Source organism: Hypanus sabinus, chromosome 3 (genome assembly GCF_030144855.1).
Source record: "Hypanus sabinus isolate sHypSab1 chromosome 3, sHypSab1.hap1, whole genome shotgun sequence".
NCBI classification, from domain to species: Eukaryota; Metazoa; Chordata; class Chondrichthyes; order Myliobatiformes; family Dasyatidae; genus Hypanus; species Hypanus sabinus.
The window spans coordinates 47019846-47043574 of NC_082708.1; the positions used below are offsets into that span (position 1 = coordinate 47019846).

General features: G+C 40.2%; 1 protein-coding gene across 3 annotated transcripts in view; it reads left to right on the forward strand.

Annotated features, from left to right (window-relative positions):
- The window catches only part of LOC132391282 (paraspeckle component 1-like), a 127822-nt gene that overhangs the window by 10165 nt on the left and 93928 nt on the right, over positions 1 to 23729 (forward strand). For 2 of the 3 annotated variants that reach the window (XR_009511155.1, XM_059964241.1), the window contains exons 2-5: positions 2503 to 2804; positions 11869 to 11964; positions 12921 to 13117; positions 21608 to 21692. Coding sequence is in view for 2 of the 3 variants with exons in the window: in XM_059964241.1 (XP_059820224.1) it covers positions 2503 to 2804; positions 11869 to 11964; positions 12921 to 13117; positions 21608 to 21692 (680 nt within the window). In the remaining variant the exon portion in view is untranslated. The remainder of the gene's footprint in view (positions 1 to 2502; positions 2805 to 11868; positions 11965 to 12920; positions 13118 to 21607; positions 21693 to 23729) is intronic. The other variant, XM_059964242.1, reaches the window with a different exon arrangement.

The following is a 23729-nucleotide window of genomic DNA, read 5'->3' on the forward strand; positions in this document are numbered from 1 at the left end:
AATTTGCATCACCTGCCTTTCCTAACGATGACTGTGAACAAGCCATAGCCCTAATAAGCTAATTAAGGTCTGAGACCTTGGTAAAAGTTATCTGAGAGCTCAAATCTCTTGGGGTGTCCAAACTTTTGCATGGTGCTCCTTTTTTCACTCTAAAATTGTACAAAACAAAAATAATACACTAATCTTGCGTAAAATGTTGAAAAGAATGTTTCATCTTTAACTTTATGACTTTTGGAGATCATTTAATCTTTTACTCACTTAGCCATTCACAGTAACAAATTTTGACTGGGGTGCCCAAACTTTTGCATGCCACTGTATATATTTTTTATTAATGAAGATTCTGCTTCTCAATGTTTAGTTATCTTGTACCTTATTTAATCTGAGATTCGTCCACTTGAATTTTTGGACAGGCCATTGAAAGATCTTGAAGATAATTATAAAAACCAGCTATTATCTGCAGAGCAGAAGAGGTGTTACACTTTTTGAATATTGTCCAGCATGATTTGAAGTTTCTGTTTAGTAGATTTCTTAAAGGACAGCATTAACAAAGAAAGTTTATTTAACCAAGCTTACATTATTTGATCAGCCTGTAAACTGAGAACCAATTAGCTAGTTACCTGTTCAGCTTTGAGGGAGTGCGAAGAGCTTTTTCTATTTTTCAAAATCAAACAACCACAGTTAGGTTTTATTATCACTGACATATGTTGTAAAATTTCTTGTTTTGTGGCAGCAGTACAGAGCAGAATGTAAAGCTTGTTATAAGTTACAAAATAGTGAAAAAAATGAATAATGAGATAGTATATAGCATTTATGGTTTCATGGATGGTTTTGAATTTTTAATGGGGGGGAGAGAAGAATCTATTCTTAAGATATTTAGTGTGGGTCTTCAGGCTCCTATACCTGCCCTTTGATGGTATTAATGAGAGAGCTTGTCCAAGATGTTGAGGGCCTTGAGGAAATGCCCCTTGAAGATGACCTTGATGGTTTGCTCATGATGGAGCTGTCTGAGTCTACAGCATTGTGGGATCCAGTGCATTAAAGGCTCCTTACCAGGCTGTGATGCAGGCAATCAGAATGCTTTCTACCGTACATCTGTGAAAATGGTCATTTTTGATAAAATACCAACTATCAAACTCCCCTTAAAGCAGAACAGCTGGCATGCCTTTTTTTTTTGTGATTGTGTCAATGTATTGGACACAGTATGGATTCTTTGAGCTTGAAGCTGCTCATCCTTTCCATCACTCAATGAGGGCTCGTGCATGTTCTCCCAACTACCCCTTCTTGACCTCTGCAATCAATTCCTCGATCTTGTCAGCATGCAATTCTTTCTAAGAATCATTCTTCATTGCTGTAGTGTGGAAATGCTTCCATTAGTATCTTAAATGTGATTATTTGTTTGTATCTGTTAAGAATTTTCCAAATTGTTTGTTGCATTTCTGAGAAGTGTATGTAAAATCATGAAATATATTGCATTGATTAAGTCTTTTTGATAAGTTTGGTGTAATTAATGAAATGAAGCAGAGGCAAAATATTCTGATTGTTGCATAGATTGTGGAGTGAAAATTGAGAAGGGTGTCTTTGCAGTGAAATAACAGATGGTCTGGTAAATGTTATAGTGACATGCGGGAGATGGTGTCAGCAGAATTAATTTCAGAGAACTGTGAGAAGTTATTCAGAATGGAGATTGATGCATTTATGGATATTTGGGGGAAAATATGGACAAATGTCACTGAGATGGAAATTTATCTGTGAACCTGTGTGATAATAATGGCTGGTTAATCTACTCTTAATTAAGTACTTGGGTAGGAAATGAAATGTGAAAATTGAACTTAGTTTTTTTTTAATCTGTCTAGTAAACAGTTTACTGGAGTATCTCAGTGGGTTAAATAGCATCTGTAAGGTGAGGAATTATCAATTTTTCGGTTTAAAAGCTTATTCTGAGTTTGGAGCAGGAACATTAACAAATCTTTCTCCCAAACCCTTTCCCTGCCAGTAAATGCTGCTAACCTCCCTGAGTTCCTTCAGCAGATACTGCTTTTTCAGGTTTCGTCATCCGAGTCTCCATTTACTTGCACAGAATCAGTGATTCTTTTCAAATAAAGGGTTACCAACCTTCCTTGGCATAAAACTGAGACCTCAATATGAAATATATCACACTTGCTCTTCAAAAAGACACTTTTGTACAATTGAGCTCATTGAGATACATTAATGGAGCTGACAGGACCAGTGATGCCCTATTGCAATGCTATCTGGTAGCTGATGTCCCTGTTTAATTAATTTTAAAAGTAAATCGACCTAAAACTTTCGGTGACCTTGAATAAACAAAGCAGTATTGGAATTATGAAAGCATAATTCAAGTTTTAAAGCAGAATGTTATGAACCTGTTGTGGATTACCTTCATTTAACTTGGTGAGACTAGAATGTCTAACACACCTAAACTGAAATTTTGATAAAATAACAATTAACTTGCATTTCCAATTGATAACATGCTTTCTCATGTAGGAAACCAGGACGTTGGCTGAAATAGCAAAGGCTGAACTTGATGGTACAATGCTGAGGAATCGACCTCTACGTATTCGCTTTGCTACTCATGGAGCGGCTTTGACTGTGCGGAATCTTTCTCCAGTTGTTTCTAATGAGTTGTTGGAACAGGCTTTTTCTCAGTTTGGACCTGTAGAAAGAGCAGTAGTTGTTGTTGATGACCGTGGAAAGCCTACAGGGAAAGGTTATGTGGAATTTGCAGCAAAACCTCCTGCTCGTAAAGCACTGGAACGATGTGCAGATGGAGCATTTTTATTGACATCGTAAGTTTGTTTTCATTTTCAGGTATCTCGTAGCTGCATTTCCTGTATTCTTAAGGGTAATCATGGGTGGAAAAAGTTTCAATTCCTTGAAGTTCTTGCATGATCTGCTATTTTTAAAATATATAAATGTATTAAATAGCTTGTAGTGCCCTCAAATGATTCATATACTGTTTGAAACAAATTGTTGGAATTGCTCTATTTTGCAGAAGATTCTAAACTATTGAGACTTATAAAGCATGTGAATCATTTTTCCTTGAGTAGCATTTATTTCTATTTTGATTGATAAAGATGTAGGTTTAAAAAATATTGAAATATGTAAGCAACTCTCTTGTAAAAGCTTGTAGCAGTTTAATTGCTTGCATTACCACAAAGTTGAACAATTAAGTGAAAATTTTTATATTAGCCGTGTATACCATGATTTTTCCAATGTTAAATCTCAATCTTGGGCCAAAATGCCTAAACATTTAACAATATCATTTCCTGTACTGTACTGGTATTGCAGCATTTTTAAAAACAATTCAACGAAAGTATACATACTTAGTGATTACCATATCAGGGTACTCAATAAGTGGAACAAAGGCTTTTTTATCCTCCTTGGCACATTGTTGCAGATCTCTCTTGATCACCATTTTAATGATGCAGGAACCAGATGCACAATAGCAACAAGAAAGCATAAGTTAAATATATTATTGACACACCACCTTCTTACAGAAAAGAGCACAATTAGAAGAAAAAATAAAGTTCATTGTAATACAAAGTGGTTATAGTGTTACTGAGGTAGTGGGATTAGGATCGTGCTGGTTGGTTCAAAAACCAAATGGTTGAATTTGGGATTCTGTGCTTCCAGCATGATACTACCTATGATAAGATGGTATGGTTCCAATGGTAGAGATCTGTAATGTTGCCTTCTTGAGGCAGCATTTCATGTTAGTGCTACCAGTGGTAGGGAGGGCTGTATCCCTGATGTATTGAGCTGAGTGCACCATTCTCTGTAGCTTCTTGCATTTCTTTGCATTTGAATTGATCTATCAGATCATTAACCTAATCAGGATACAAGCAGTCCCCGGGTTAGGAACGAGTTCCATTCCTGAGTCAGTCTTTAAGTCGGATTTGTACGTAAGTACAAGTACATCCATTATTATTTAGTGTCAGTCAAACATTTGTCTTAGTATATAGTAAATATTTTACCTTTCTATGCATATAAAACAATTAAACGTATGCATTCCAATAATTAAACCACTGCGTTGCCTAGTAATAATTGTAGCTTTCATCGGGGCAGAGCCTTTCACATGCTCCATTATTCTCACTTTATCCTTTAAAATTGTTCCATTCGTTGACCGACTGTAGCCTGACGCTTTTCCAATGACCGATGGCGTTTCACCTCTTTCCAAACACTTTATTATTTCCACTTTATTTTCAATCGAGATCACTTCCCATCAATGGAACAGAAACACTGTGGGCAGCGGGTCCCGGTCCTGACCTCTGCTGGCTCCCGAGGTCCGCTGGGTCCTAAGGACCACCGCACTGAATTCCCCGGGTCCTAAAGTCCACCGCACTGAGGCAGGTTAAATGGGACAAGTGGGGGCTGTGCTGGGTTTGGGTATTTGATCCTCCACAATATTCCGTGTGGGAATTTAAACTGGAGGTGGCAGTGTTTTTTTTATGAGGACAAGTTGTGATCTCAACATCAACCCGGCACGGATGGTACAAGAGTCACTGGATCGATGTTAACTCGGCATGGGAACAGTTTGTCACTGGATCAAACTCGGGAACCGCTGTTCTCAAGCCCAGCGCTGATCTCACTATGCCACCAGCCAACTGGAACGGGGGGGGGGGGGGGGGGGGTGCGGGGTCAGGGTGAATCTTGCTAAGAAAAATTTAAGCCAAATACAAAGTTGCACACTCAACACTGTCAACGGCAATGACTTAAAATGGCGGACGGTGTTCTCCTTCCTCAGTTCATAAGTATGAGTTGTCTATAAGTCGGACGTTCATAACTTGGGGATTACCTGTACAGTCTTTGGTTAGTTTGATTGCATCTGTTTCAAAGTTCCTGAACGGCAATTTTTTGTTGCTATTTGAATCTAACATGCTCATTGTATAGTATGTAGTGACATTTTGTGTGCATCACCCAGTGAATCATTAGGTACATTGGTTTGGAACTATTACATTTGAAATTTGCAGCTGCGGACTCTCATATAAATAGCATTGTTTCAAGTTATTTCAAAGAACTAATGATCTTAAGACCTGGCCGACTAGGGAATGGAGGCGACCTAGGAAAAGAATGCAGTGGCTAGGCTCAGAGGAGCATTTCCATTGTATCAGAAAACATAGCTGCAAGAGAGGACAAAACTCAAGCATAGGCCTCTAAGGCTCCCCTCCCTACAATCATCCTGTCTAATAATGTCTTTGGAAAATAAAATTGAAGTTGTCGGACTATAGTACTGGAGGGACATCAGGTATTGGTATGTTTTCCACTTCACAAAGACATAACTCACCCTAAGGACTTAAGACACAGTGCTTCAACCTGAGGGCTTCGCCATCCACTGCATGGATTGGACAGCGGCATTGGGTTAAAGGCAGTGGTGGCGTTTAATCCATGATAAACTCGATTATGGTGTACAGACGTGGCAACTTTCTCTCTGTTGCAATCCCGACACAGAACATCTGACAGTTCACGCTCTATCTGCCTTGAAAGTTCTCCACCGTCATCCTGGTAGTGATGTACTTTCCAGCCTTTGCAATTGTCAAGTTGGCAATGGAGGAACTGAGCACCATGATCATCCATCCTGAGATGGCGTACTCGGATACATTCCCGATCATCACAGGGAACTTGCACCAGCCTAGTCTAAAGTCTCTGATCAACTAGCACCATGATGTAACCTGCAGAACCAGAGGAGCCAACTCACTTGATCATTGTTCCATTACCATCAAGAACCATTCCACATCTGCACTTTGGCAAGTCCAGTCACCTGGCTGTACATCTACTCTTGGCACATAGGTAGAGACGGAGGACTGCATTGTTATGGACAAGGGAGGTAAAAGAGATTTTATGGAGTGGCTTTGATTCAATAGACTGAAATATATTCAGGGATACATATTTGGATCTGAATCAATATGTCAGGGTCATTTACTGGTGTGATCAAGAATTGCATGGATGAATGTGTGACTCAGAGAACATACTGAGTTTCCCAACCTGAAGCTCTGGACAAACCAGGAGATTTGTAGTCTGCTTAGGGCTAGATCTGTTTGTAGATTAGACTGTATTCCAGAATCCCACAAGAAGCCCAGGCATAATCTATGGAAGGTCACCTCACCCCTGCAAATCCCCACAATCTCCAGTGATCTTTCTCAGAGGCCAATGTCCAAGCATCTTTCCTTACTGCCATAAGGTAAGAGTTACAGGAGTCTGAAGACCCATGTTCAGTGTTTTAAGATTAGTTTCTTCTCTTTCTCACTAGATTTCTGAACAGTCCCTAAATGCTACCTCATTCATCTTTTGCACTATTTATTTTGTAACATTGTATTTTGTCTTGCACTAAATTACAATTGCAAAACGGATTTTCCAATGTGTTCAAAGGTCGAATTTAATGTCAGAGAAATGTATATCATATACATCTTGAAATGCTTTTTCTTTGCAAACATCCATGAAAATGGAGGTGTCCCAAAGAATGAACGACAGTTAAATGTGAGAACCCCAAAGACCCCCCCCCCACAGTTCACCCCTCCCATGCATAAGCGGCAGCAAGCAACGATCCTTCCTTCCACCACCAGCAAGAAGAAGCACATTGGTACCATCACTGAGCCCAAGCATGTACTAAACAATAGCAAAGACACAGACCAAAGTTACCCCAAAGGCTTCGCTTTTCATCCAACATTTGACAAACCACAGGTTCTCTCTTTCCCTGGTGAGAGAGAGAGGTGTGTCCCCTATTTTCACAGTGAGCAGGAGACTTAACAACAGCCCACTGGTTTACAATGTTAAAAGTCCGTTTATCGGGGGGTTTTTTTGAGCTTTGTGTCCGAAGATCGCAAAGACCTTGGGTCTTCGGGCCCACAGCAAAAGATTTTCTGGCCTCCCCTACGACATGAGTCTCCTGCCTTGACACCGACCCTTGATCCGCCCATCTCCAGAGCCCCAAGATCTTATGCTTCGGAACACGATCAAGATTCTCAGGCCAACCCTTGGCATGTTGAATAACAGCCAGTTGTGGAACCCCAAGAACAGGTGCAATTCCCGCAAAGAACCAAAGCCTCTATGTAACTCCAGTTCAGGGTCTTCAAAAGAACCCTGAAAGGGAAAAATAAAGATATTAAAGGTGGAAGTAGAGCTGTTTCCGAAGATGCAAGCAAAGGAGTCGCCATTAGGCGCCATTATCTCTCCAAAGCTCCACCTCTGATAATAAACCTAATTCTCATTTGAACATCTCTCAAGAGGGGCACATTCATAAGACATTTAAGACATCAGGTTGCAGACTAAAAACCTGTGCTACCAAATGGCCAAGTGTTCCAGAATATCTTTAACTTCTCACTGTTGCAGTTTGAAGTCACTACCTCCTTCAAAAAGTCAGCGATGATTATTGCCCAGCAGTACTCACATGAATCATAATGAGTTGATTTGGGAGGTTGGTTATCACGTGTCTGCACAAGGACAAGGGCCTGGACCTGCTGCAATTTCACCTACTGCTGCATAAGGTCTAAAGCGGAAGCACTCTTTGGAGTAAGTTCTCCATTTTGCTTTGGAACACTGAGACAACAACAAAACATGCCTCACGGCACTACTTATTGATTTACAGCTTGGCATTGAGCACCACCATTCCTGTAGTAATAATAACTAAGCTTCCAGATTTCAAACTGTACATCTCCTTCTGCAACTTTTCAGGAGACCACAGTCAGTATGGATTGGTAATAACATCTCACTGGCAATCAATACAGCTGCACCTCATGGATTTGTACTAAGTCCACCACTGCTGTAGTCTCTTTATACTTATGGCTGTGTGGCTAAGCACAGCTGAAGTATGACATCACTGTTCATGAGATTTCAGTTGAAGAGGAGAAGGTATACAGGAGTGAGTTAAATGAGCTGGCTGAATGCACTCAACATCAACACAAGAAATTGGAGGGGCAGTTAGAAAAACAAACATCAGTTCAAGGTGTCAACGTATTGATGCGGTCATGAAGAAGGCTTGTCATTGGCTCTATTTTTGTCAATACTTTAAGAAGATTTGGTTATGTCATATGAGCATCTTGAAAATTTCTATTGGTGTTCAGTGGAGAGCATTCTGACTGTTTGCATCACAGCCTGTTATGAAGACTCCAGTCCACAGGATTGCAAGAGGCTTCAGAGAATTTCAGGCTCAGCCTGTTCTGTTATGGACAGTGGTGATTTGTTTCAGCTCTTCTGGAAAATTTTATGCTGCCTGGTATCTTGTGGGCTTCATTCATGCGTTCAGATTTTCTCCCCCATTCCAAAGAACTTGTGAGATACGGATAGTAAGTTGTGAGCATGCTATGTTGATGCTGGATGTATGGCAACGCTTGCGGGCTGACTCCAGCACATCCTTGGATGAGTTGGTCTTTGATGTAAATTAGGTATTTCCCTGTGTGATTTGACAAGAAGTAAGGCTAATCTCTTTTTCTGGTACTTGCTGCTTCGCCTGCAGAGTAAACATATGGGTTTACACACTTCTTTAAATATTCAATCCACCCAGCTCTAAACACTTTTCAATCTATTATTCCGTCACATTTTTAAAAATATTATCGTAATGATTTTGATTTTTTTTCTGGATCAACATCAAACATCCTTTAATTCTGGTTCTCTATTCATCTGCTTAGTACTTTTGTTCATTCTGTACAACATCCACATCATTCACAACTTGCACTTTGTGGATAATATGCTACAAACATTAAAGATCTATGTCTATCAGTCTTTTGTGTCAATTTTCCATTGCCTCAGTAGGTTGCGGTTTCTTTTTGAAAGATACAAGATGATGGTTGTTGTTTCAGAGCAGCTGTCAGTCAAATTGAATCAGTATCTTTGTGCCTGTCTGAGGTTTCAATTGCCAATTGTTGCAAACATTTTTTAATGGTTAAAAAGTGATTTCCAGATTGAGCTTTCACTCTCTAAAAAGTGGGTTATATTATTGCAAAAACTTGAAGATTTATTATTAATGTTTGAATATTCTGCTGTAGAACAAGGCTATTCAACCTATTAAATCCTAGCCAACCCCCAAAAGAGCAATCCCATTTCCTTGACCTGCTACTTGTTCTCTTTTTCAGATGCATAATATCCCATTTGATTCTTTTTGCCATTAACTTTTAATAGCTAAACAGCCTACCAACTAGTCTGGGATGTGGGAGCATACTGCAGACTTTTCTACATCCTATGTCTTATGGTCATATGGCCACAGAAAATGCAAGTACCCCACAGACAGCACTGTAGGTCAGGACTAAACCTAGACCAGGGTACAGGGAAATGGAGGAAACGGGACTGAATTTTTTTAGAAGTTAGTCTATTGGGCGCAAATATGCGATTTGATGAGCCAAGTGACGTCCTATCGTGTCATTTTAAGTTTGAGGAAAACAAGCACTAAATGAGTTTTTTATATTTGGGAAAAGTTCATTCTGCAGCTTGAAGCCAACTGGATATGTAATAAATATAATATTATAGTTTCAACAACTGGCTTTGGCTTAATTTAAGGGAAAATGCAAATTTTAGGTGGCCAAGATTAGATATGGGTGGCAGAGTGAAGATACATCTCTACCAAAGGTGTAAGGTGTTCTTTTCCTCTGCTAGCCTGCACTTCCCCCATTTAGTAAGGTGTAGCTCCTGCTTAGATCCCCGATCAGGGTCACATTGAAACCATGGGAGCAGTGGTATATGGTTGTATGAGTAACTGCTGCATATCACAAGTCCTGGTTATGAGAACACTAATGCACACAGACAATTTCTGAAGAGTATTGATAATAGCTGAGGTCACTCGTCTTGTAAAGACGCTGCCCAGAAGGCAATGGCAAGCCACTTCTGTCGAAAAATTTGCCAAGAACAATAATGGTTAAGACCATGCTCACTCATATCACATAATGAATGAAGATTAGAGAATAGTTGATAGGCAGCATGTGTTTAAAAAAAAAATCACTTCCAGATAGGTCTGGTGGGCTGATTGACCCATTTTCTGCACTGTAAGATTCAATCCATCATTTGATCATTGCTGTTACTGAGGTCAACTATGGACAAATTCATCTCACAATAAACCAATTATTATTCCCCACAGGCCTTCCAACAAAATGAGAAATTGATCAGTCAAAAAATGTCATGTTTGCAGATAGTTGTTTATAATGTAATCTTTTAAAATCTGTTAAAAATAGACATGTACGTAATCCGAGAGTTCTGTAACAATTAGGTCATAACTGTTAGATTGACGTAGAAACATCAAAATCTACAGCACATTACAGGCACTTCTGCCCACAATGTTGTGCCACCCATGTAACCTACTCTAGAAGCTGCCTAGAATTTCCCTACCGCGTAGCTCTATTTTTCTAAGCTCCATATACTTATGTAAGAGTCTCTTAAAAGACCCTATTGTATCTGCCTTTTACCACCTTCACTGGCTGTGCATTCCATGCACCCATTACTCTCTGGAAAAACTTACCTCTGTCATCCCCTTGTTTTTTTTTGTAATTTTTTTTTATTGAAGTTCATCATCAAACAAACATTTCCATAAGATGTATTTCAGACATTGTCCATGTATATCATATAATCATATATGTCACAAATCTCCACATAGTATTTATCTGAGGTATACACTTATAGAAAAGAGTGGAGAGAAAAAACAAGCAAAAGGAAAAAAACTATGTACAAGTATGGAGTGATCTTTTTTTTAACAACAGATTCATTGATTTGTGAGAATAAAATCAAGCCTATGAGGCATTATCTAGTTAAACCATTTTCCCAGTATGAATCAAATTGTTCCAGCTTATGATTAACAGATGCTGTTATCTTCTCCATTTTGTAGATGTCCATTGTAATTTCCATCCATGCATTTAAAGTTGGGCTCTCCTGTGATAACCACTTCCCAGTTAGTCTTTTTACCAGCCACCAACAGTATATTCATTAAATATTTATCTCTTTTCAACCATTCTTGAGGTATATACCCAAAATATATGGTCTTACTCTCTAAGGGTATTTCACATTTAAAGATGTCTTGTAGGGCATTGTGTATCCCCCTTCAATAGTCTCTGATAACAGGGCAGTCCCAAAAAATACTGTCATCCCCTTGTACCTAGTTCCTAGCACCTTTATAACTATGTCCCCTCATGTTGGCCATTTCAGCCCTGAGGAAAAAGCCTCTGGCTAGCCACACGATTAATTAGTATTCAAAGTTCAAAGTAAAATTTATCAGGGTACATAAATGTCACCACATACAACCCTGAGATTCTTTTTCTGTGGGCATTCTTAGCAAATCTATAGAACAGTGATTGTAAACAGAATCAATAGAAAACAAACTACAAATGCAGATATAATTAAATAATGAGCATGAAATAACAAAATAAGAGGCCTTAAATGAGTGTAGTTAACCGCTTTTGTTGAAGAGCCTGATGGTTGAGTGGTAGTAACTTCTTGAACCTGGTGGTGTGAGTCCTGAAGCATTTGTACCTTCTACCTGTTGGTGGCAGTGAGAAAAGAGCACAGCCTGGGTAGTTCAACTGTTACTTTTAAACTATAAGACATAGGCTGAATGGCCTAATTCTGCTCATATGGAGTGCTCCACCATTCCTTTGCAGTGTTTAGTCAAAAGAAATTTGAAATATTAAAACAATGTTTCGAATGTCCAATTGTCATAGTAATGTGTGTTTATTTCCAGGCTTTACAGATATGCAGTTCATGTTGGTTGATGCAAAAGTGTAGCTGCTTGAAAGAATTGCAAAACTCTTCTAAACATGCAGTGTTTTATGCAGTTTATTTAGGATCACTAAGTGTAAATGAGAACATTTCAAATGGTTTGGAAAGTTTTGAACAATGCTTTTTTTCCTGGTATAAATGCAAAGTGCCTTTACTTTACAGTTCCCCACATCCTGTTATTGTGGAGCCCATGGAGCAGTGTGATGATGAAGATGGATTTCCTGAGAAATTGCTGCAAAAGAACACACAATACCATAAGTAAATGTTTCTTGTTTTGTTTCATGATTAGCATTGCAAACTAAATCCAAAAATGTTTCATTATCTGGTTTGAGTTATGTGCTTTTGCTGGAGTTTATTTTGATCCCCAATATCAGGTTTTTGACTTGGTTTTTCCATCTTGCAAATTGTATATGACATTTCTATTATGTTAGATAGCTTCTAATTTTCAGTTTGGGATTGGGACAGCTTATGTTTAAACATGATACTGGGATCACGTCACGAGATTTTGCAGATGCTGGAAATCTTGACCAATGCACAAAATGGAATTGTGATATTTTTGATTAATTTTAAGTACCTACCAAGGATTCCTTTTCACGTTGCTGTGAATATGAAAGTCTTTTATCATAGATCCAATCTCAACCTAGTAAGAACACGTAAACCTTTGCAACACCTAATCTTATCCCCTTGAACTAAATAGGTTATTTGGTTAATCTGAAAATTGCCCTGGATTTCAAAGCTGAAAAGATTATTTTAATAAGCATGTTCACACAACTTTTTTTACCATGCTTTTATTTTTCTTCAGCATTCTGCCTCTCCATTTATGACTGTATCATCCACAAACTTGGTCATAAAACTATTAATTCTGTCATCCAGATCATTAACACATAACGTAAAAAGTAGCAGACCCAACACCAATCCCTACATAACCCCACTAGTCACTGGCAGCCAATCAGAGAAGACCTGCTTTATTCCTACTCTTAGTCTTCTGCCTGTTGGCTAATTGCTATTCATGCTAGTACCTTTCTTATAATACTGTGGGCTCCTATCTCGTTTTACAGCCCTGTGTGTGACATCTTGGCAAAGGCCTTCTGAAAATCAAAGTAAACCATACCACAGACTCTCCTTGTTCATTCTGTGTGTTAGTTCCTCAAAAATTTGCAAAAGATTTGTCAGTGGTAGAGTAACTTATGCTCACTCTGTTCTAATTTAACTAGGGAACGGGAGCAGCCACCACGTTTTGCTCAACCTGGGACATTTGAGTTCGAATATGCATCTCGCTGGAAAGCTCTTGATGAAATGGAAAAACAACAACGGGAGCAAGTTGACAGAAATATACGAGAAGCAAAACAAAAATTGGAGGCAGAAATGGAAGCTGCTCGTCATGAACATCAGCTTATGCTTATGAGACAAGGTAAGTTACTGGTCTTCATCCATAAAATCATTAACACTTATCATATAGAAGTACTGGAAAGATTGAAATCTGATTTGATAATCTATTGAATCATCTCAGTCATTTTTAAATGTTACTGTTAGATGTTTCCTTGAGCTTGAGAGTATGAATTTGTATTAGCCTCAGTCTGCTGACAACCAGAATCTTCCATGTTCATGGAGGTCCACTCTAGACTTCTATTTGCATGTGCTGCTATTAGAAGTGCACGAAGAAGGAACAACACACAAATAAATCTTTGTGTGGTCTCCTCCCTTGCACATGTTATTTTTGAAGTCCAGTTGCTCAAATTGAGGTCCAGGTTCTTAAGGTCCTTCTTACAGATACTTTGGAAGTATATGTGGGCTTAGTTGGTATCTCAGTTTCTTATGCTCTGATGAAAAATGTCTTATCCTCCCCAACCTCTCCCTGTAACTCAGGCTTTCGTGCTTTGGCAACATTCTTATCCATACTTTTCACTCTTTGCTGCTTTATGACATCTTCTCTGTAATAAGGTAACAAAAGCTGTATGCAATACTCCAGGTGCAGTCTCACCATTGTCTTGAGCAACTACAACGTAACGTACCATCATTATACTTATTGTCTTTGGACGTCCAGGATGCCAAATAGGGCCTTCATCACCCTGCCTGGCTGTGAATTATACATACGTACAGTACTCCTTGATCCTCTGTTTTACAATGCTGTCCAGACCCTATCATTCACTTGCTTGTTCCTCAGAATTCCCTACAATAACTTGCCCACCATAGATGTTAAGCTCGCCAGCTTCTAGTGCTCTGGCTTGACTTTGCAGCCTTTAAGTAAGAGTAATATTAGCCACCCTCCATTCTTCCACAGCTTCACATGTGGCTAAAGATGATGAAAATATCTCTATAAGGCCCTTTGCACTTCTTTTACTTCCGGCTAGCACCAAAGAAGCACATGTTTAGACCCCATGACTTTAAGACTGTCAATGCCTTTGGTAATTTGGGTATGGTCCAAAACAATCACAACTCCTGTCTGCTTTATTTCCTTAGCTTTCACTGTGTTCTCTACAGTAAAAATATTTATTTTTTATAATAGAGAAATATTTATTAAAAATCTCATCCAACTTGTGTGACTGCATACATACTTGACCATGCTGATCCTTGGAGGCACCACTCCTCTCCCTAGCCACCCTTTTACTCATATCTGTAGAATCTGTTGGAACTTTTCTTTTCCTGTCAGATCCATGCCTATTTTGCTCAATTTTTTTGCTTTATAATTAGCAAACTATGTTGCAGTGTGGCTGTTAACTTTTGGGATATTTTGTGGTGGGTTTGGTTATTGACAATTCTGGTTTATTGACCATAACAGCAGTAACCATCCAAAATGCTTTCAACAGCACTTGTTATAAACAGGGAAGTGCTAATCTCAAAAGGACTTTGCAGCTCTCTTTCTGAGTTGATTTCTCATGGTACTGGGGAGCTAGCTGGTTGCATTTCCCAGCACTCTTTGGTGAACCCCAGGTGCTGAATCTCGTGCCAGATTAGGCTATTGTGGATTCAGTAGCTTCATCCCTTTCAATGGCTAGACCAGGGGTCAGCAACCTTTACCACTGAAAGAGCCATTTGGACCCGTTTCCCACAGAAAAGAAAACACTGGGAGCCACAAAACCCATTTGACATTTAAAATGAAATAACACTGCATACAACGTTTTTTTTGCCTTTATGCTATGTATAAACAAACTATAATGTGTTGCATTTATGAAATCGATGAACTCCTGCAGAGAAAACAAAATTACATTTCTGCATGCAACAAAAACATTTTGAACTCTGAGAAAAAGACGTTGGGTTGAAGGTTACTTTTAAGTAAAATACGCAGTGTCTATTTGAGTCCTTCTTGTATTTATGAAAAACACCAAACTTAAATTTTCCGCCAGCAGCAAACCAAAAATAACGTCAGCCAGCTGTCAACCTGAAAAATAAAAGGACTATTTCACTGAACAATGAAAAAATATGAATATACGTAAAATAATAGGCAATTAAAATATTTATCATACTTGGTTAATGGGATTTCTGCTCCTGGACCTCAGCGCACAGCGTCTGCACATTAGGGCTGTATGACGTCACCTTCATCTTTACACAGGATCGCAAGCTGTCATCTGTGAGGCGTGCGCGATGTTTGTTTTTAATAAAGTTCATGTTGGAGAACACCTGCTCACATACATATGTGGATCCAAAGATCGACAGGACTCCAAGCACATACTTTTTAATGTTTACATAAATGTCAGGGATAGCATTCCATGTTTCGAACACAAGTTTGTCCGATTTGGGGAGGTTTTCAATATCACTCCATTTGTGATTCTGAGCAAGAACGGCCTTCTGACAGGCAACATCTTCAAGGTCTGCTGTCAAGCGTCTAAACTTGGACACCCATATGTCTTTGTCGGCTATGTCAGCCAGTTCCATCTCAAGATCAGGTTGACTCACACCTGCCAATGCAGTCGTGTTCAGTAGGGATGGATCGATGCTTAGGGGAGCGACCGGGAAGGATAATGTGTTTTTTTCCTCTCTGAACTCACAGAAGCGTTTCCCAAACGATGTTTGCATTGTGATGATTGCAGAATGTAAATACTCCGAATTTATCATGTCGTGACCTTGTTTGAACTCTCTCAAATTGGGGAAGTGAGACAAAGTGCCTTTCTGTAAATCTCTGGCAAGCACTGTCAACTTGCGCTCGAATGCCAAAACATCCACCAACATGTGTAGGGCTGTACGTCCTTTCCCCTGAAGAGCTGTGTTCAGCATGTTCAGGTGCGCTGTCATGTCTACCATGAAGTGTAGATTTTCCAGCTACTTTGGCTGTTCCAGCTCAGGAAAGCTGAGCCCTTTGCTGCCCAGGAAAGTTTTCACTTCTTCCAGACACGCGACAAAGCGTTTCAGCACCTCCCCTCTGGACAGCCAGCAATAAAAACACGTTATAGCGGTGTGCTACAGGCAGTCAGTAAAATGCAGTCAAAGATAACTTTATTCGAACTAAACAGCCTTGCTTTTAAGCCTCCCTTAACCCACCCCCCATGGGCGTGGATGCTCCAAAAGACACGTACTCTCAAACCCCCGTAGGCTATCTCCTTTAGCCTGAACGCTGGCTAATTGTGAGCCGGTTCGGATGTGCCAGGAAATGGGTCGGCGCAACGTTTTATTTAGATTGTATAGGATCACCATAATCTTCAAATTTAGAATTACATTTCAAAAACTAACAAACTAACATAAAATACATTTTAATTAAATACTGACCATTTATTTTCCAAAGCCACAGGGAGCCGCAGCACAGAGATGAAAGAGGCGCATGCGGCTCCGGAGCCGCGGGTTGCCGACCCCCAGGCTAGACAGTAGAAAATGAGGGAAACTTCTTGTCATTTGCATTTTTTGATTGATTTTAAAACTGTGTACATGACATTTTAGATTTTCATAAGGAGGGTAACAAATTTTGATTTCAACGCAGGAAAGATTACTTAATTGTGGGATAACACATATGCTATTTTGTGGTCAGTATAAGTAGAGATCAGTAACTACACTGGACAACAAAGGTTTTGCTTCCTGAATGATCATGAAAATCACTGTGAAATTTCCCTAACATGCACCATTTTTGGAATTGTCTATATTTGTTATTTAAATTCATAATTCAAGTCAATTAAAATGTTAGAAACATAGAAAACCTACAGCACAATACAGGCCCTTTGGCCCACAAAGCTGTGCCAAACATGTCCTTACCTTAGAACTACCTAGGCATACTCATAGCCCTCTATTTTTCTAAGCTCCATGTACCTATCCAGAAGTCTCTTAAAAGACCCTACTGTTTCAGCCTCCACCACCGCCGCAGGCAGCCCATTCCACATGCTCACCACTCTCTGCGTTTTTTTTAAAAAAAACTTTCCATTGACATCTCCTCTGTACCTAAGCACCTTAAAAATATACCCTGTCATGCTAGCCATTTCAGCCCTGGTAAAAAAGCCTCTGACTATCCACACGATCAATGCCTCTCATTATCTTGTACACCTCTACCTGGTCACCTCTCATCCTCTGTCGCTCCAAGGAGAAAAGGCTGAGTTCACTCAACCTATTCTCGTAAGGCATGCTCCTCAATCCAGGCAACATCCTTGTAAACTTCCTCTGTACCCTTTCTATTATTTTCTCATCTTTCCTGTAGTGAGCCGACCAGAATTGAGTAAAGTACTCCAAGTGGGGTCTGACCAGGGTCCTACACAGCTGCAACATTACCTCTCGGCTCTTAAACTCAGTCCCACGGTTGATGAAAGCCAATGCACCATATACCTTCTTAACCACAGAGTCAACCTGTGTAGCAGCTTAGAGTGTCCCTTGGACTAAGACCCCAAGATCCCTCTGATCTTCCACACTGTCAAGAGTCTTACCATTAATGCCATTTTCTGCCATCATGTTTGACCTACCAAAATGAACCACCTCACACTTATTTGGGTTGAACTCCATCTGCCACTTCTCAGCCCAGTTTTGCATCCTATCAATGTCCCGCTGTAACCTCTGACAGCCCTCCACACTATCCACAACACCCCCAACCTTTGTGTCATCAACAAATTTATTAACCCATCCCTCCACTTCCTCAGGTCTCCCAGAACAGATTCCTGAGGCACACCACTGGTCACTAACCTCCATGCAGAATATGATCCATCTACAACCACTCTTTGCCTTCTGTGGGCAAGCCAGTTCTGGATCGATAAAGCAATGTCCCTTTGGATCCCATGCCTCCTTACTTTCTCAATAAGCCTTGCATTGGGTACCTTGTCAAATGCCTTGCTGAAATCCATATGCACTGCATCTACAGCTCTACCTTCATCAACGTGTTTAGTCACATTCTCAAAGAATTCAATCAGGCTCGTAAGGCACAACCTGCTTTTGCCAAAACCATGTTGACTATTCCTAATCATATTTTGCCTCTCCAAATGTTCATAACTCCTGCCTCCCAGGATCTTCTCCATCAACTTACCAACCACTGAAGTAAGACTCACTGGCCTTTAATTTCCCGGGCTATCTCTACTCCCTTCCTTGAATAAGGGAACACTCCAATCTTCCGGAACCTCTCCCATCTTCATTGATGATGCAAAGATCATCACCAAAGGCTCGGCAATCTCCTCCCTCACTTCCCACAGTAGCCTGGGGTACATCTTGTCCTGTCCTGGTGATTTAACCAACTTTCCAAAAGCTCCAGCACATCCTCTTCCTTAATATCTATATGCTCAAGCTTTTCAGTCCGCTGCAAGTCATCCCTACAATCGCCAAGATCCTTTCCATAGTGAATACTGAAGCAATGTATACATTAAGTACCTCTGCTATCTCCTCCAGTTCCATTCACACTTTTCCACTGTCACACTTGGTTGGTCCTATTCTCTCACATCTTATCCTCTTGCTCTTCACATACTTGTAGAATGCCTTGGGATTTTTCTTACTCCTGTCCACCAAGGCCTTCTCATGGCCCCTTCTGGCTCTCCTAATTTCATTCTTAAGCTCCTTCCTGCTAGCCTTATAATCTTCTAGATCTCTATCATTACCTAGTTTTTTGCAGCTTTCGTAAGCTGTTCTTTTCTTCTTGACTAGATTTACAACAGCCTTTGTACACCATGGTTCCTGTACCCTACCATCCTTTCCCTGTCTCATTAGAACATACCTATGCAGAATCCAATGCAAATATCTCCCCCCCCCCCCCCCCCCAGCAATTCTGGTTTAAACTCTACCAAAAGCCTTAGCAAACCTCCCCGCCAGGATATTGGTCCCCCTGGGATTCAAGTGTAACCTGTCCTTTTTGTACAGGTCACACCTGCCCCAAAAGAGGTCCCAATGATCTAGAAATCTGAATCCTTGCCCCCTGCTCCAATCCCTCAGCCATGCATTTATCCTCCACCTCATTCTATTTCTATACTCATTGTCACGTGTCACAGGCAGTTTAAGGTCCTGCTTCTCAACTTCCTTCCTAACTTCCTGTAGTCTGTTTTCAGGACCTCCTACCTTTTCCTACCTATGTCATTGGTACCAATATGTATCACGACCTCTGGCTTTTCTGCTTCCAACTTCATGATATCCTGGACGCGATCGGAAATGTCCCAGATCCTGGCTCCTGGGAGGCAAACTACCATCCAAGTTTCTTTCCTGCATCCACAGAATTGACTGTCTGACCCTCTAACTATGGAGTCCACCATCACTGCTGCCATCCTCTTCCTTTTCCTACCTTTCTGAACCACAGAACCAGACTCTGTGCCAGAGGCATGACCGCTGTTGCTTACCCCAGGTAGGGCATCTCCCCCGACAGTACTCAAACAGGAGTACTTATTGTTAAGGGGGACAGTCACTGGGGTAGTCTCTAGTATCTGCTGCTTGTCCTTCCCTCTCCTGACTATTACCCACTTTTCTGTCTCCCCAAGCCCCGGAGTGACTACCTCTCGATCACCTCTTCGCTCTCCCTGACTAGAGGTAGGTCATCGAGCTTCATGTCCATTTCCCTAATGTGGTCCCTTAGGAGCTGCAGCTTGACGCACCTGGTGCAGATGTGGCCATGTGGGAGGCTGGGAGCCTCTCAGACTTGCCACATCTGACGCCGAGCACGGAACACTGGTCGCACACACACAATTCCTGTCTGTAATCTATACAGATGACCTACCTCACCTCAACCCGTTATCACCAAAGCCTTTTTACTCTGTCTCCCTCTACTCCAACACCTGCTGTATAAATCTGTCTTTTTAAGCTCTTCTTCCTGTTCTCACTGGCTGACGTCTCATGCTTGAGCGGTCGTGTCCCATTCAAATTGCTGAAGAAATAACCGTCACTTTTTGAACTCTTCTTGCTTTTAAACTCTTCTCGCTGTTCTCGCTGTCTGACATCCATGTGCTTGCGCAGTCATGCTCCGTTGAAACCGCTGAAGAAATAACACTGTTGCACACAATGTAAGTGGAAAAAATTTCTGTCTTGTCCAGGCATGCCTGGGTGTGCTTTGGTTTGCCAGCATCATCTATGACAATGACTTCTTTATTGATTCTTCAGTGTGAAGCCTGAAAGCTGTGTTGCTACAGAATGACAATGTCCACCCTTCAATGTCAATCAGCTGTAGTACACATGAATGAAAACTATTGAAATTTGGAAGTCTTGTTGAAATACATACAGTAGAGCAACTGCAACTGGAACATCTGTAGTGATCTGACAGTACTAGTGCTGTTACTAGGAATGCAGCTTGGACACACAAAATACTGTCGATTCATTTTTGAATGGGATAGCCATGGTAAAGAATCTCATTATATTAAAAAGGATTGATCACTCCATAAGCAGTTGGTTCCAGGGCAGAAAAGTGTGGCACATAATCCACTTGTAGACCCCTCTTTATATAAAACTAGAACTTACGAAAAATTTTGTGGAAGCAGTGATCAAAGAAGGTGAACGATTTCGACATTTGAAACAGATATTTCCCAGAAGAACTGAGGCCAAGATTAAGGAAGGCATTTTGGTCCACATATCAAATGGGTGATTAGTGACTGGAAGACTTCCAGTGGGATCAGAGAAAATTACATGCAAGGCATTCAAAGATGTTGTTGAAAATTTTATTCACTACAGCAGAGCACCAAACTACCCACAGACAACATGCTTCATACATACAAAACCATGAAGTGCAACATGTCATTGAAGATTTATTTTCTGCATTTCCAATTAGATTTCTTCCCTGCATGTCTTCCTACTGTCAGTGACGCTGGTTGATTATTGTTGGCTACTTAAAGCAAGGAGCTTCAAACACTGAGTACAAACAAAAACCATGAACAAAGCATTTTAGCTTAGTTGAACTGTTGCAAAACAGCAGCAGCATTATGCAGTTAAACTCATTATATTCAATAAAAGTTAATTTCTTGTTTCCAAGTTCCTCTGTTATATAAGTAGTGTGAAATTATGTTTGTGTTCAACTTCAACTGGTCTGTTGTAAAAACAAAAAAAAATTGAAGCAATGCTTCCAAAATAAATTTGCTGCCCTGTGTTATTTCTGAATGTTTTTTGAATGTCTGCAACATTTGCAGATATTTTATATTCTGGTAGTGTATTCAGCCTGGAGGCAAATTATAACCTGCTGTTGATTTATTTTTTTAAATCCAGTTTTAATTGATTGGCTACTATTTTCTTGTCATGAAGGTTGTCAGCTAACTGCAACTACAGTGGGATCTTTGGATGGTCTTACAGGTAACTCTGGTTATAGGAGCACTGAGCATTGGTGATTTGCTGCATGCCAAAGCAGGGCCAGAATGATTTGTGTCATAGATTATATATGTCATGTGGTAAGTGTGTTAATAATTTCATGTAGCAGGCTGGCAAATACCTATTTTCATTTGTATAGGAATTATGCTGTACTCAGAAGAAATTGCTTCTTGACCAAAAGTTGACACTGAGTATCTTAAAAGAGACTGAGTTCTAAATTGGAAGTATTTCTTTTTAGATTTGTTGAGGCGTCAGGAGGAGTTAAGGCGTTTGGAAGAAATGAGAAATCAAGAGCTGCAGAAAAGAAAACAAATTGAAATGAGGTATGTCCGTTCAACCCATGATAAGATGGTATAGGACCACCTTTTGAAATGTTAAAATAAATTACGAAATCGTGATCTTTATACCCTCACCCAGGCTGTTTCCACACATTCTTAAAATATTCAATGCAAGTTCACTTCATTTTATTAAATAAATTGTGGGTTGTCCTAAATTAAATTAATATTGTGCCCTGCAAGCAAGCTAAATAAGTTTTGTTTAAATATGGATGGAGTGTGTCTGGCTGTAGGGCCATGGAATTGGAGACAGATCCTTAATTTTATCAAACCTTTTTCATCACTCTTTCCAATCATGGTTGATTTGTGACTTGTTATTTTACTTGATACTAACCTCTTGATTGTCTTGTCAAACAAACAAACTAGGCTTGGTCCAGATTAATAAATTTATTAATTGTTGCAGGTCAATATTTTGATTTAGCGTATAGCTGGAATAAATAATTAATTCTAGTGCACAAACAAGAATGGAAACAGCTTTTATTTTCTTGCTCACACTATTTTCCACAATTACAGAAAGAATTGGAAGCAATGATTTTAAACTGCATTTTTAAAGAAATTTTTTTTTGCTCAACATAACAAAACTTTCAATTTCCAGATACACTTCCATTTACATTTCTTCCCCTCACAGATATCAGGTATCAGAAGACTTCCGTCAAAATATAGACATCACCACAACATCCTATACAAAAGCCTTTATTAGTATAGCAGACAGGTTTACATCTATATACTGCAGAAATGGTTGTCATGTTTAAATTGCATTTTTAGCAGATCACTAAATTTATTATCTTCATCTCTAATTTTTGTTTTGTTTCACCCACCGGAAGGTACTAATTTGCTGTAAGCTATTATTAAGCTGGCTTGATTGAACTTTGAAGTTGATTCTTTAATGCCGAAATGTAGATTGAAGTTATATACACATTGCAGTGCCTTTCACATGTGAACCACTATGTGGTGTTAATCTTCCTAACAAACAGACCTCAGACAGTCAGGATGCATAACCACTTCTCCCTTCCCTTCATGCTCAACATACCCACACCACCACCCTGCCCTTGCTCCTTTGCTGTACACTCTGCTCACACACGACGAATCATGGCTAAGCACCCAAGTCATCACATTGTCAAGTTTGTCAGTCACACAACAGTGGTGGGCTCATTATCAATAATGATGAGTTGGCCTACAGAGAGGAAGTGGAAGACAAATAATCTCTTCCTCAATGTGAACAAGATGAAGGAATTGTTACCGACTCCAGGAGAACCCGCAGCACAACTGTGGAAACTGCAAGTAGCAAGTCTTGGGAGTGCACATCTCTCGCAACCTCTCATTGTGCCAGAACACATCCTACATAATCAAGGAAGCTCACCAATAACTCTGGGCAGCATCGTGTTATATAGTGGTTAGCGCAATGCTTTACAGTACCAGCGGCCCAGGTTTATTACCTGCTGCACCCAGCAAGGAGTTGTTCTTCCCATGACTGCGTGGGTTTCCTCTGGGTGCTCCAGTTCCCTCCCACAGTCCAAAGACATGCAAGTTGTTAGGTTAATTGGTTAATGTAAATTGTCCCATGATTAGGCTAGCGTAAAATCTGGATTCTCTGGGCGGCTCAACTTGAAGTGCTAGATGGCCTACTCTGCATTGTCTCAATAAATAAAAAAAATACTTTTCAAAGGAAGCTGAAGATAGCCAAACTATGTATGTTACTATTCACAGCTTCTACAGATAACCAGTAGAGAGCATCCGAACATGCTGCATAAGGGAGATGCTGTAATAGTCTGGAGTACTGACCACTACCTTGCTGAAGACCAGTGCCAGCTCTCAGACACCTCTTACTTGCCCCTTGAACAGGACCCCATTAAGTAACACCGGGCCATTGCCTCCCACACCATTACCAACCTTTTGACTCTGGAGATCTCCCATCCACTGCCACCAACCTTATAGTTCCCGCACCCTACACCTCCCATTTCTACTTCCTACCCAAGATCCACAAACCTGCTTGGCCAGATGGACACATTGTTTCAGCTTGTTCCT